Genomic DNA, 14,361 nt, shown 5'->3' with positions numbered 1-14,361 from the left:
AGCCTGGCTCCCTGCGGCAGACATCCGCGCCGGCTCCCCGCCCGTAGCTGGGCCACCTCTGGAGCGCGCGGGAGGTCGCGCTCGGCCATCGAGGCGCAGCTGGGCGGGGACGAAGATTGGGGTGAGTTCCGATGCCCGCTGCGGGTGACCTGGAGGGGAGGGCAGAGGTGCGGGCTGGCGCCCGGCGCCACCTGCGCGCAGCCAACCTCGGCTCCCCGAGCCTCGCCGGCTCCCTGCAGCCCGGGAGACGAGCTGAATCTCGGATGGCCCCCAGCCAGGCCCCCTCGGCTCTCCGGCGATGACCACCCCGTATGCCAGGGGTGAAGGGGCCAGAAGTCAAGGGCCCCGGAATGGGTGTTGTGGGCCTCGGGGCCGAGCCAATAAGGAGGGGTACGTGTCGGGCGGGGCCGTTTTCAGAGCCTGGCGGACATTGTAGCCCCGCAGTCCGTCTGCATGTCTGTCAGCCTAACTGTCTGATTATCTTCCATCCTCACTGCTCCGCCTAACCGCATAAACGTAGTCCCAGGTTTCTGGCTCCCTTATCCCAATCCCCTTCCCCCCTCCTCCCCCCACCCCCCTCGCCCTGGGAGTAAAGGCTGCGGGCCCCACCCCACCACAGGCCCTGCCAGGACCTGGGACAGGGGCGTCCAGCCCTCCCCCACAGCCCCTTACCTCAGACCCAAGAAGCTTTCCAACCCACCACCACCACCCTCACCCGCTTCCCCTGGGTTAGGGTGCCTTCCCTGAGGGAGAAGCGGCAGAAATTGAGAACAGGTGTTAGTATTTGGGGGAGAGTTTAAGGGCCTTGGTATCTTGGGTATCAGAGGTATCCGAGGTATCTTAACACAGTTCCCAGCCTGGCTGAGACTGGGAATGGTTTGGTACCTAGCAGGTGCCCTGTTTTTAAGGACCTCAAAGCACCATGCATACCTGCCCTTCAGCATTGTGGAGGGTGGAGTTGAATCTCTTTAGGGCAGCAGAGGGAAACAGTGCCCCTTTTGCCACCACATCCCTTCCTAGGAAGTCTATGACAGAGCAAGATTGGAAACCAGGAGTCCTAACTGTAGATAGCCAGCCAGAGAGTATGATCCGGCCTCTGAGGTCAACATAAGAGGAAACACCCAGTCCCAGAGGCCTCTTTCCAGCATAATTCTGGCCATGAAGACCAAAATTGAGCTAATGTAGTATTGGGTGGGTTCTCCCCACTGCCTGACCCACCCTTTCAGGCTTTAGATCTGTTATCAGGAACCACTCTGACAGGCCTGGGTCTTTAAGTCACCTCCTCTGTATCCCCTCAGGAGTCTAGCCCTAACCCACATTTCTCTGCCCTCTAGTGGTCACTCTGGGGCACTGACCCCCCCCCCCCACCTGCTCTTGAAGACTCACCTATCCCATTTGACTTGCTTCTTAGTCTGGGCTACCACTTTCCAAGAAGCTACCTAAGCCATAAGGGCTCCAAGGCTGAGCATCTCTGTAACTCTCCATGTTGGGGTGAGGACCTGAAGCTGGAGGAAAAGCATATCTCTTGTGACTGCTGGGTATGGGACAGTGGGGTCAGTGGAACTAGGAAGTACTGACTTATCTGATGTTGCCTAAGAAGGGGCCCTTGATGGACAGAAGATGAAGTCTGAGACTCAGATTCTTCTCAGAACTTTCCTTTGTTCCAATCCTAGTTTTATCTCCAGGCCTTGTTTTCTTGTTTAAGGAAAGAGGCTCTGGCCTGAAAAGAATGTCCATCCCTGTTTAAGTTCCTTCTCCCCATAACAATAAAATGGCTGTCAAGGTCTTCAGAGATTATCCACTCTCCCCAATTCCCTCCACTTTAGAGAAGACCAAATTGTGGCTCAGAGACTAGAAGTAAGTTTGTTAAAGTCATACAGCTCTTATTGGCAAATTGGGTGTTAGAACCTCAGGCCTGGGGACTTTTTCTATGCCATCTTCCCTTGCCCCTCATTACAAAATAGAACTGGATTCTGTAATCTTCTTTCCTCTGTCTCATGCTTGAAGTGATTCTTATTCTTCAGCCCCAACCCCTAAATCATCTCAGGGAAGACAGGTTTACTCAAAGAGAATTTACTTCCAGTAGAGGAGAGGAGAAGAGAAGGAAGAGCAATTCTGACCAGTGGTCTACCTTCCTGGGAAAGGGTCCTTAGGGAAGATGGAATTGACTTACTATGAGAATTCCAAGGCACCCAGCCAAAGTGGGGGCCAGGGGAGAGGAACCCAGGCTTCAGGTAGTGACCAGCTTTGATGCCCTACAGACCAAGATGCTGTCCAACGTGACCCAGGTCGGGGTAGCTCTTCTCTCTAAGCTGGCGTACCAGGTGCCTTGGACACAGGTGGGCCTCTCTGTCCTGTGTTTTTACCTTGCCTTTGGAGGCTGGAAGTTCATCTGGATCATCTGGAAGACCCTTGGACGTGATATTTTGTGAGTACCTGCCTTTTTCACCTAATGGTAAGGGTTTTACCTCTGGGTTCCTATGGTTACAGTCTCCTCTGGACATTCCCCAGACAATAATAGTCTTACCTTTTGAGACTTGAATTTCTTCTTGATTCCCTGTGTTCCTTTAGGTATCTGAAGCCCCAAATTCAAAGTTCTCTGCCTAGGCAATCTCTTTGACTTTAGATTTCTGAGTCCTTTGTCCTGGTTGCTCTGGGGACCAGGGAATGGACCAGCTGCTGGGGTAAAGAGGTCCCTTTATGGTGCTGGGTGTGGGGAGTAGTTCCTTCTTTTCTACAGTCTGACTCCAGGAGGATACCATGCCTATATATGCCTTTTAGGAGCTTTGTCTGGGCTAGAGACAGCTGCTATTTAGCAGGGTTAGGTTGGAACTAACCCGAGACCAATGGTAAGAGGATGGACTGCTGGGCAGACATAGCCTAAAAGGGTAGAGGTGGGCATGGAGGAGGCCAGATCTGATCATAGTACAGCAGGGCTGGTTTACACCAAGAGTAATACCATGAGGATGTGTGACTTACTCTCAGATTGGTAGAGTAATATCAAGCATATACTTGCCAAGTAGAGAAATGGCTATGAGAAGTCTAGAGAAAGAGATCTAGCAAGCAAGCATTTATTATGTACCTACTATCAATCTATAAGCACATATTATGCATCTACTATGTGCTAGGTCCAGGAACTACAGATACCAAAGTGAGGCAGTCCCTGTCCTCAAGGAATTTTTGTTCTAAGTTCATAATACCAGATGGAAAGAGGTGCCAGACTGTATCCTACCTAAAGTAGATAATAAAACTTGGGGGCAGCTAGGTGATTCAGTAGAGAGAGAGCCAGGCCTAGAGTTTGGAGATCCTGGGTTCAAATGTAGTATCAGACACTTCTTAGCTGAGTGACCTGGGCAAGTCAATCTGACAACTAGCCCTTGCCCTTCTGTCTTAGAGTTGTTACTAAGACAGAAAGTAAGGGTTTATTTTAAAAAAACAAACAAACAACTAACTCAGGCGGTCCTCTTTATATAGCACAAGCTATATAACATTTTTATATTATAGAAATAGAAATATTATATTATAGAAATCTAAATCTATATTTAGAAAGAAACTTTGTCTCCTATATAAAGCACCCACCCTAAGTAGGTTTGGCACTGTCCTCAAGCAGGCATGTGGTTGCTTTAGCACTTTAGACTCGTAGGTCCTGAGGCCAGGATGCTAATACCGAGAGGGACAGCAAGTGAGTACTATGATTGATGTGGGTGTAGGACATATTCCTGAAAGATCCCCTTCCTTTCCCTTGGCAGTGCTGGGACAGTCCTGTTGAAGGTAAAGAAGAAAGTGAGGAAATACCTCCAGGAGCACCAGACTGTGCCCACAATCTTTGCTACCACCATGAAGCGCCACCCAGACAAGACAGCCCTGATATTCGAGGGCACTGATACCCACTGGACTTTCCGCCAGTTGGACAACTACTCCAATGCAGTTGGCAATCTGTTGGAAGCCCGGGGCCTGGTTTCTGGGAATGTGGTAGCCCTCTTCATGGAGAATCGAAATGAGTTTGTGGGGCTCTGGCTGGGCATGGCCAAGCTGGGGGTGGAAGCAGCCCTTATTAACACTAATCTGCGACGAGATGCCCTGCGTCACTGCCTGACTACCTCTCAGGCCCGTATCCTCATTTTTGGCAGTGAGCTAGCTTCTGGTGAGTGTTAGGAACCAAGCCTGAGGCCCCCCAAGAATAGGGATGGGAGGATGGAGCATAGGAAGGAGAGATGTTAGAACAGAGAAAGGCAGAGTTAGAACTAGGGACTTGGAGATCCCTAAAGCAAATCCTTAATTTTACAGAGAAGAAAATTGAGGCCAAGAAATCAACAGTCGTTTGCCCAAGGTCATACATTTATTTTTATGTTGAATTTGAACTAGAACCCAAGTCTTTGATTTCTTAATTCAGCACTCTGGATGGAGAGAAGAGAATTTGAGGGAACATGGAGGGTGGGAATAGAACTGAGAAAGCCAGAATTAGCTTATGCCAGGTTACATTTAAACATTGACCTGGAGGAATTGCTTCTGCTTTTCCAGATGTGAGAAGGAGCTATTCATTGCTGATCCCTGGTTTCTATATTCCTATTCTCCCTCCGCATTTTCTTCTATCCTACCCTAGAAATGTTCTAAATAATCTCCCCAGTCTTCCAAGCTCCAGGCTCCTCAGTATTCCTTCTGGTACTGTACCTTGTATGTTGAGGTAGGGATCATAGGTTGCTGAGAGCAACAGACTGGCTTTTGAGGCCCTGCCTATCCCTGGGCCTGGGGCAGGGGAGCTTCCTGAAATGCTAACTATGCCCTCCTCCCACTTCTCTCCTTTTAGCTGTTTATGAAATCCACAGCACCCTGAACCCCGCCTTGAGTCTCCTTTGCTCAGGGGATTGGGACCCCAGCTCTGTGCCAGCAGGAACTGAACACCTGGAACCCCTTCTGAAGAATTCCCCCAAGAACCTACCCACGCAACCAAATAAAGGCTTCACTGGTATGATCACTATTGGACAAGAGAGAAGGCTTGGGGCAGGGCTCTTGTCTCACTATTTATTAAATTATTGAACAGGTCCTTATTGATCACTTAATGTATACATGGCTTACTCCTGAGTCCAAGTTTGCTTTCTCTTTTCTTTCCTCTCCTTCCTTCCTTCCTTCCTTCTTTCCTTCCTTCCTTCCTTCCTTCCTTCCTTCCTCTATCCTTTCTTTTTTCTTCTTCCTTCTTTTCTTTCTCTTTTTGCCTTTCTCATTCCCACTTTCTCTTTTCTTCCTTCCTTCCTTTCTTTCTCCTTTCCTTATTTTCTAATTTATTTTATTTTTAGCTCTAATTTCTTTTCCCCTCATTTTCTACCCCCCCACACATACACACATATTGAGAAAACAAGAAAAACAAAACCTATTGCAAATATATATAGTCAAGCAAAACAAATTTCCATATTGGTTATATCTAAAAAAAAAAAAAAAAAGGCCCGATTCTATACTCTGAGCCTATCACCTCTCTATCTGGAGAAAGGTAACATGTTTCATCATGAGTCCCCTGGAATTGATCCAGGCTCTTTCTAATATATACATCTCCTTCCCCCTCTTCCTCTATAAAGCCTGTCCTGATCACTCATTTCTTTCAAATTATTCAACACATACTGGCTTGCCTCACTGGGCACTTACCCCATTCTGTCTTGTGAAATCTCTTATATCTTGTAACTTTTCACATGCCTCTGTCTTGTCTCCTCAACAGGATGATAAACTCCTTGAAGGCAGGGACCGTAGCTTCCCATTATTCCCCTCATGGTGTCTATGATGCTTTTAGATCTGAACAAGGGCTTCAGGAAAGACATTTAAGAAATGTCCCCTGCTCTTTAGGGGAATCACCTGAGGAAATAAGACATATGCATGGCTAGCAGCAAAAGCCCACACCTGATTATTGTGGAGTGAGGGGCCTGGACACTAAATGTGTCTGGAGTTCAGAGAAGAGATTGTCTTGAGCTCAGTTGGTCAGGGATGAAGACTTCATGGAGTTGGCTGGATTCAGGGGTCTCTAAGAGCCAACAGGATTCAAATAGGTGTTAGAAGGAACTATTTTCCCTTCTTTCCTCTCACTTGCCTGGCCTGGCTCTCATCACCTGTACCCACTTGAGATAGCAGCTCCCTTCTTTCTCAGCCTATCTCTCATGTTCACCTAACTCTGGCCAACCATTTGTGTTCCACCTCCCCCAGATAAGCTTTTCTACATCTACACCTCCGGCACCACGGGGATGCCCAAAGCTGCCATCGTGGTGCACAGCAGGTGAGGAGGTGAGGGCGGTGCCCAGGGAAGGCAAGCTGGGAACCCAAGTTCTACCAGGTGTCCAATCTCTCCCTCTACTGACCCCGGCTTGTCCCAGGTATTACCGGATGGCTGCCCTGGTCTACTATGGCTTCCGAATGCGTTCTAGCGACATTGTATATGACTGCCTCCCCCTCTACCACTCAGCAGGTAACAGTAGACTCTTAGAGTCAGAGCCTTATTCCCTCTCATTTTTTGGCTCTCATGAAAGTGGTAGGGGTGGGTGGGTGGAATCTCCCTTGACTTCCAGGGAGGGAGGGGGGGCTATTCCTCTACCTTCTGAACCTGGGAGAGAAGGGGAATCCTCTGGAGCCTTTGATAGTTGTTTTTTTTTTTTAACTACCCCTCTTCTCTCTCACTCACTCTGGCCTTCCCCTGCACATCCAGGAAACATTGTGGGAATTGGACAGTGTCTGATGCACGGAATGACTGTGGTGATCCGAAAGAAATTCTCTGCCTCTCGATTCTGGGATGATTGCATCAAGTATAACTGTACGGTAAGCAGAGCAGCTGGAGAGAGCTTGGAGAGGTAGGAAGTGGGAGAAGGAGAGGACTTTGGTTGAGGGGAAAAGATGGGGGAGAGGGAGGGAGCAAGAAAGAGATAACTCAGAGAAAGAGAGAGGAACTGTCAGCTGTGGAGGATTGGGGCTGGCCCCAAAATAATCATTGATCTGGTAAGGTGCTCTGTATACCTTTGGTGATAGCACTTTTCAAAGTACTTTCCATTTGATTCCTGTGATCTACTCATTTTTTAGATGAAGAAATCAATCTATCTACTACTATCTACTATCTATTAGTATACTAATACTATCTACTATCTATCTACAATCAATCTATATATTGTTAAGGACTTTTCCTGGGCCAGGATCCATACTAGGTAGTGCCTTGGAGACAAAGAATTCACCCCTCAAGAAGCTAACAGTCTAGTAAGAGGGTCAAGATGTCGATTAAGAGCACTGAAGTTGGAGGCAGTTGGATGGGAGGTCCTGGGTTCAAATCTGGCCTCAGACACTTCCTAGCTATGTGACCCTGGGCAAGTCACTTAACCCCCATTGCCTGACCTTTACCTCTCTCCTGCCTTAGAACAAATACATAGAATTGATTCTAAGAAGGAAAGGAAGGTTTAAAACAAAAAAAGTACTGAAGTCTTTTGAATACCTCTGAGATAAAGAGTCAGTCAAGTCATTGTGATGTAGGGAGATTGGATGGTGTTTGGGGGGAACACTGAAAGCTTATTTGTTTTGTTCATTTGTACTTGTTTTTTGGTGGAGAGAGCAATGCAGGCATAGGGTAGAGAGGTGGGTTAGTGGGCAGTGATAAATTTTTTAAAAAGGCGGAAGAATATCAATAAAACATTTTTAAAATACATAGGAGAAGGGGGCAGCTGGGTAGCTCAGTGGATTGAGAGCCAAGCCTAGAGACAGGAGGTTCTAGGTTCAAATCCGGCCTCAGACACTTCCCAGCTGTGTGACCCTGGGCAAGTCACTTGACCCCCATTGCCTACCCTTACCACTCTTCCATCTATAAGTCAATACACAGAAGTTAAGGGTTTAAAATAAAAAAAAAAAAATTAAAAAAAAATACATAGGAGAAGAAAGATTCAGAAGGAGGAACAAAAGGAAAATTTGATATTACCATTAAATTTTATTTTTACTTAAAAAAAAAAAACCTGTGTAACTAAGAAAGAATCCTGGAGTTAGAAGCCTTAGAATCTAGCCCTGACTCTGCCACTAGCATACCCCATGTGATCTGACACTAGGGGCTTTTTGCTCTGGGTCTTAACTTTCTACTATGTAAAATGAAGAATTTGAATTTGATGGATTCAGAGGTCCCTTCCAGCGATGACATTCCTTGAGTCAGTGGCCCTAGGGAGGAGTGGCCTCAAAGAACAAGGAGATGGACCCTGGGCTAATGCTTCTACCTGCCTTCCTTCCCTCCTTCCTCCCCCCAGATTGTCCAGTATATTGGAGAGTTGTGCCGATACCTTCTGAACCAGCCTCCGAGAGAAGCAGAGACACAGCACTGTGTGCGCATGGCCCTAGGTAACGGGCTTCGACAGTCTATCTGGATGGACTTCATCAATCGTTTCCACATCCCCCAAGTGGCTGAGTTCTATGGGGCCACTGAATGCAACTGCAGCTTGGGGAACTTCGATAGCCAGGTCAGGGGCTCTTACAGAGAGGGACCGAGTACACACTTAGTCAGATACTGGGAAAAAATGGAAAGATTGGGCAAAGAGCCTGGAGGGGGCTTGTTGGATCAGATGGGGCGGGGGGGGGGGGGGGAATAGAGTACCAGTCTCAAGGAGAAGCACCCCTACCTCCCAAAATAGAGATTTCCACCAAAGAATCCTGGGACCCATCTGAGGAGAAGGATGAGGGAGTCATTATTGGGGAATGGTTGGCATCTCTGAGTCAGGGTTCTTACATCCTGGTCTTCACAGGTGGGGGCCTGTGGCTTCAATAGCCGAATCGTATCCTTTGTCTACCCTATCCGACTGGTCCGGGTGAACGAAGACACCATGGAGTTGATCAGGGACCATAACGGCATCTGCCTTCCCTGTAATCCAGGTCTGTCTTGGAAGATGGATGGTGCTGGGAATGGATGGGGGAGGGTTGGTGGTGGAAAACCCCGGGGGAAATTGGCCTGTAGTGAGGGCTGGAGATGGGAAACCTGGATGGGGCATTAGGAAGTGTGCCATGTTAGATCTGGAGTTAGCCAGTCCTGGATCTCACATCCCCCTGGGCCTCAGTTTCCTCCCCCTTCATTAGACTAGATCATCTCTGAGGTAGCTTCTGTGGGTCTAAATGATGTTAGGCTGAGCACTACCACAAACCCTGGCTGTTCTACATATTCTAGGCCAGTGCCATCAAACTCAAATAGAATCATATCTTCACAGATGTATATTGACTTAGAAAACCATAAGTTAATATTATCTGTTTTATCACATTTTAATTTATTTCGTTAAATATTTCCCAATGACATTTTAATTTGGTTTGTTTTGTGTTTGACACTTCTGTTCTAGGGGATATAAAAAGGCATAAGGAATAGCCCTTGCACTCATGAAGAAAGGGGGAAATAGGAGACCTCACCCACAGACACATTCGTTATCTCTAGACCTGTGATTTCACTGATATAGGGAAATCCTGGTGTGGAAATTACTCTCTCTGATGCAGATTGACTACTAGCCTGTGACTTATTCTCTTAGAAAATTTCCCAGGTCTTTAAAGGGATGAAGTGACTTACCAGTTACCAGTTAATAAGTGTAGAGATAGATCTTACACCCATATCTTCCTGACTTGCAAGGAAGGCCAGTGATGGGCAACCTTTTGAGCTTGGTGTGTCAAAATTCGACAAAAAAAATGAGTATAACTCGGGTGTGTCACTTCAAGATAAAAACCCATAATTTCATGATATTTATAGTTTAAGTAACAAAAATGCATAATTGTAATATATAACTGTATTTAATAAACCAAAATAGATGAATTAATATAGGTAGAATTGTTATCTATTGTCATAGGTAGAAGTGTCTACACTACACTACAGTAAATGTTTCATCCTCAGCATGCAGCCCCATACTTCTCTGCATGTGGCCACATGTAGCCGCGTGTCATTGAAAATGGGATACACATGTCATAGGTTTGCCATCACCATATTAGGCCACACTGCTCCCTCCCTTTCTTTCTCTCCATCCATCCATAACTCAATCTGTCCATCCATCCATCCATCCATCTCTAGCCTTCCTTCCACACTGCTCTCTCTCTAACCATCAATCCATCCTTCTCTATGTTTCTGTCTAAATAGATAGATTATAGTTTATATATAGTTTATATATATACATATATCATATATGTTATATATATAGTTTATATAGTTTATTATAATAGATATGGTTAGAGAGGGATATCAATATAGTGATATAGAGATGGGCAGCTAGGTGGCATAGTGGATAGAGAGAAGAAACTGCAGTCACGAAGATCATCTTCTTGAGTTCAAATCTGGCCTCAGACAGTAGCACTTGTCTGGGCAAGTCATTTAATGCTATTATCTGAGTTTCCTCATCTATACACAGAGCTGGAGAAGAAAATAGCAAACCTTGCTAGTATCTTTGCCAAGGAAACCCCAAATGGGGTCATGAAAAGTCAGGCATGACTGAAAGATTACTGAACCAAAAAAAATAGATAATAGAAATATATAGTGAGGGGGGCAGCTAAGTGATTCAATGGATAGAGTACCAGCTCTGGAGTTGGGAAGATCAGATTCAAATCTGGATTCAGGCCCTAGCTGTGTGACTCTGGGCAAGTCACCCCAATTGCCTATCCCTTACCACTTTTCTGCCTTGGAAATGATACTTGTATTGATTCTAAGATAAAAGGAAGGGTTGTTTGCTTTTTAAAGGAAGAATGAAAGAAAAATATATAGTGAGGCAGCAAGGTAGTACAATGGAGAGTGTTGGACCTGAAGTCAGGAAGTCCTGAGTTCAAAATTGGCTTTAGTAAGTTACTAGCAGTATGATTCTAGGCATACTCTGCTACAGTTTCTACATCTGAAAAATGGGGATAATAATAGCACTTATCTCCCAGGGTTGTTGTAAGGATAAAATGAGATATTTGTTAAGTGATTTGCAAACCTTCAAGCACTATCTAAATGCTAGCTTTGAGCTCTTCCTCCACATTCCAATAATCATTCTTTCCCTTTACAAACCTCTTTCTTTCCAATTGTTATTATTTATATGAATGTACATATGTACACACTAATTAAAAAAGAGGATATCCTGACCTAAGTGCCACATGTGTGGAACACACAGACAGGACCATGAGAGGTCAGAGGAGAGGGGTCCCTGAGGCACTGGGACCTGATGTTAGAGGCAGGCCTAGAGCTGGGCCTTAAAAGATGACTTACAATCCCAGTGAAGATGAAGGAGCCCAGAGGGCCTCCTGGCTGGCTCAAGGAAGGAGGACTTGAGGCACACTGAGGAGATGGCCTGGCTGGAGCTGAGGGGTCAGAGAGAAAAGGTTAGCGAGGGATGAGGCAGTGAGAAAGAGCCTTGAACACTAGGCTGAGGGGTCAGGTAAGGTTTTTGAGCAGGAATAGAACATGAGGAGGGGTAACCAGGTGGGAGAAAGCATCCCAGCTGAGCTTTGATTTTTCCAGGGGAGCCGGGCCAGCTCGTTGGCCGAATTGTGCAGCATGATCCTCTTCGGCGTTTTGATGGATACATCAACCCTGGTGCCAACAATAAGAAGATTGCCCATGATGTCTTCAAGAAGGGAGACATGGCCTACCTCAGTGGTCAGGACCCCTTTCTGTTATCCCTGGGCCTTGCTACTCAATCTCTCCCTTTACTTTGTTTTTGTTTCCTTTTCCTTTTTTCTTTTTTAATCGTTTACTTCTCTCTTAATATCAGTTCTAAGACAGAAGAGCAGCAAGGGCTAGGCAATAAGGATTAAATGACTAGCACAGGTCACACAGCTCTGTGTCTCATTTATCTGTAAAATCAGGACTCTCTGGAGAAGGAAGTAGCAAACCGCTCCAGTATTTTTTTTAAACCCTTTTGTCTTAGAACTAATACTAAGTATTGCTTCTAAGGTAGAAGAGTAGTAAGGGCTGAACAATGGGGGTTAAGTGACTTGGCCTGAGTCACACAGCTAGGAAGTGTTGGAGGTCAAATCTGAACCCAGATCTTCTATAGTCTAAGCCTGGCACTACCAGGCTCTACTACCAAGCTGCTTCTCACACCAGTTTCTTAGCCAAAAAAACTCCTATGGACTTTGTCCATGGGGTCATATAGAAGTGGATATGACTGAACAATAGCAGAAAGCTCCCTCTACCAGTGCCAATCTACAGCTCTTTAGCTACAAGCAGTCTTGTTATTGAGTCATCTGGGACCATTGAGAGGTTAAGTGACTTGTCCTGGGTAACCAGCACAGTCTGTGTTAAAGGTCAGACTTGAATTCAGGAATTCCTGACTCTGAGGCCAGCTTTCTGTCCACTCTACCATGTCTTCCTCTTGAGATTATTATTATTTATTACTAACATTAATTAAAATGAATTAACAAAAATCAGGCCCAGTGTTAGGAAGACCTGGGTTTAAATCTGGTCCCCAACACTTCTTAGTTTTGTGACTCTGGGCAAGTCACTTAACCCCTTTTGCCTAGCCCCTGCCACTCTTCTGTCTTAGAATTGATACTAAGAAGGTAAGAATTTCAAGACAAAAAAATCAATAATAATTGTAGTCCCTAAAATAAACAATATACTCAGTTCTCAGCTTCCCTTATCTGGAAATGAGGGGGTTGGACTTGGGTCCCTAAAAACCCTTCTGATTCTAAATCCCATAATTCATGCCTTTTGTGATAGCTCCTTTGCCAGCCTTCTTTCTGGCTCCCTGAATTGTGGGGTAAATCCAAGCAGGAGACTTTTAATCTCAGCCTCCAGGCCTCACCAGAGCCCTTTTCCTCCCCCATTAGGTGATGTGCTGGTGATGGATGACCTGGGCTACCTGTATTTCCGGGATCGAACAGGTGATACTTTCCGGTGGAAAGGAGAGAATGTCTCCACTACTGAAGTGGAGGGGACCCTGAGCCGACTCTTAGACATGGCTGATGTGGCCGTGTATGGGGTAGAGGTGCCAGGTAAGTGGGAGCCAGGGTTCTTTGGGCAGGTTGCCCTCTGGTACATTAACATGTAAGTATCCCACTACTTCAATGGGGCCAAAATCTCATTGCTGTGAGTGCTCCATGAGCAATTCTTACTCCTATCTGCATGTGAATTCTCTGTCTTCTGGATCTTTTCATATTTGTGGGAATCAAATCCAACAAGCATTAATTAAGCATCTACTGTATCCATGAAGCAATATGTCAGATGCTGGGGACAGGGCTCAGAATAGTCAGAACCTGGGCTTTCACTGGCATAAGGTACTCTCAGGTGAGAAAACCCCCTCCACCAGCTTAGCTCAGCAAGAGTTGCCTAGAGCACTGTGCAATCACTTTCCCACAGTCTTATAGCCAGTGGGTGTCACCAGCTGGATTCAATCTGATCTCCTGGCTCCAGGGCTGGCTCTCCACTACACCCCCATACCCCTCAAGGGCTGGGGTTATATAAAGACAAAACGAGCCTGCCCTTAAGGAATTTCTGTTCCACTGAGGACATGCAGTCCTTAGAGGACACCACATGGCCCAAAATGAGTGTTGGATCTGCAGTAGAAGGCCCTGGGATCTAAACCAAGTCCAACTGCCAGCTCTGTACTGACAGCACTTGAGGCTGTTCATGCCTCAGGGCCTTGTTTGGCCTCCAGTGGCCTCTAAGATCTCTTCCAAGCCTAAGTCAATGTTCCTCTATCAGCCTATGTGATCAGGTCAGGATATCTGTAGGAATTTGAGGAGGAGAGAGGGAGCAAGTGCTAAAAGCTAAGGGATCAAGGAAGGCTTTGGATAGCCAGCCCAGCAATGCCCAAGCTCCCTTTTCTTTTTTCTCAGGTATAACTGTGGTAACTTTTGATGTCCCTTCTTCAGCCCAAGTATTCTGCCTAGATCTGTGGCCATTCAGCTTTGTATTTCTTTCACTGCTTAATATGGCTCAGCATACAGCAGATACTTAACAATGTTAATAATTTATTTGGATTATTTAGCTCCCATATGGCAGAACTAGGCTAAAGGGGGCTCATGATACATTTTGGAGAGGCACATTTTACTTCTAGATGTAGGCTTTCTTTTGCCCTTTACATGGATTATCTCCTTTGATCCTAATAATGGTATTCCCTACCTCAGTAGAGGTTCCAAGGGTACCCATTTCACAGATAGCTAAGCTGAGGTCTGAGATAAGTTAAATGATTTGTCCCAGGTCACCACATAGCCAGTAAGTGACTGAGGAGCCAAATGAAGTTTTAATTTTTTTAATGTTTAATTTTTTAAAAATACCAATTTCTTAGGAATGAAACTCAAAATACTTGATTTAAAAATAATAATTGCATGTGCCTTGTCGCATGATGCTGGTTGGACTAGATGGCCCCCTAGATCACTCGAAACTCTTAAAGTTTTCTGGGATTGTTGCCGGGGGGGGGGGGGGGG

The 14,361-nt window shown here is 45.9% G+C and overlaps 1 protein-coding gene across 1 annotated transcript in view; it reads left to right on the top strand.

Moving 5' to 3' along the window:
- The first annotated feature begins 59 nt into the window (after positions 1 to 59).
- SLC27A4 (solute carrier family 27 member 4) overlaps positions 60 to 14,361 on the top strand; it is a 16,285-nt gene continuing 1,983 nt past the window's right edge. The window contains exons 1-11 of the mRNA XM_044664035.1: positions 60 to 121; positions 2,262 to 2,428; positions 3,750 to 4,144; positions 4,808 to 4,966; positions 6,187 to 6,256; positions 6,354 to 6,445; positions 6,683 to 6,792; positions 8,247 to 8,456; positions 8,739 to 8,865; positions 11,450 to 11,587; positions 12,763 to 12,927. Of these exons, the coding sequence (XP_044519970.1) occupies positions 2,268 to 2,428; positions 3,750 to 4,144; positions 4,808 to 4,966; positions 6,187 to 6,256; positions 6,354 to 6,445; positions 6,683 to 6,792; positions 8,247 to 8,456; positions 8,739 to 8,865; positions 11,450 to 11,587; positions 12,763 to 12,927 (1,627 nt within the window). The 5' untranslated portion in view covers positions 60 to 121; positions 2,262 to 2,267. The remainder of the gene's footprint in view (positions 122 to 2,261; positions 2,429 to 3,749; positions 4,145 to 4,807; positions 4,967 to 6,186; positions 6,257 to 6,353; positions 6,446 to 6,682; positions 6,793 to 8,246; positions 8,457 to 8,738; positions 8,866 to 11,449; positions 11,588 to 12,762; positions 12,928 to 14,361) is intronic.

Source organism: Gracilinanus agilis, chromosome 2, assembly GCF_016433145.1.
Source record: "Gracilinanus agilis isolate LMUSP501 chromosome 2, AgileGrace, whole genome shotgun sequence".
NCBI lineage: Eukaryota > Metazoa > Chordata > Mammalia > Didelphimorphia > Didelphidae > Gracilinanus > Gracilinanus agilis.
This window is presented reverse-complemented; position numbering and strand designations above follow the sequence as displayed.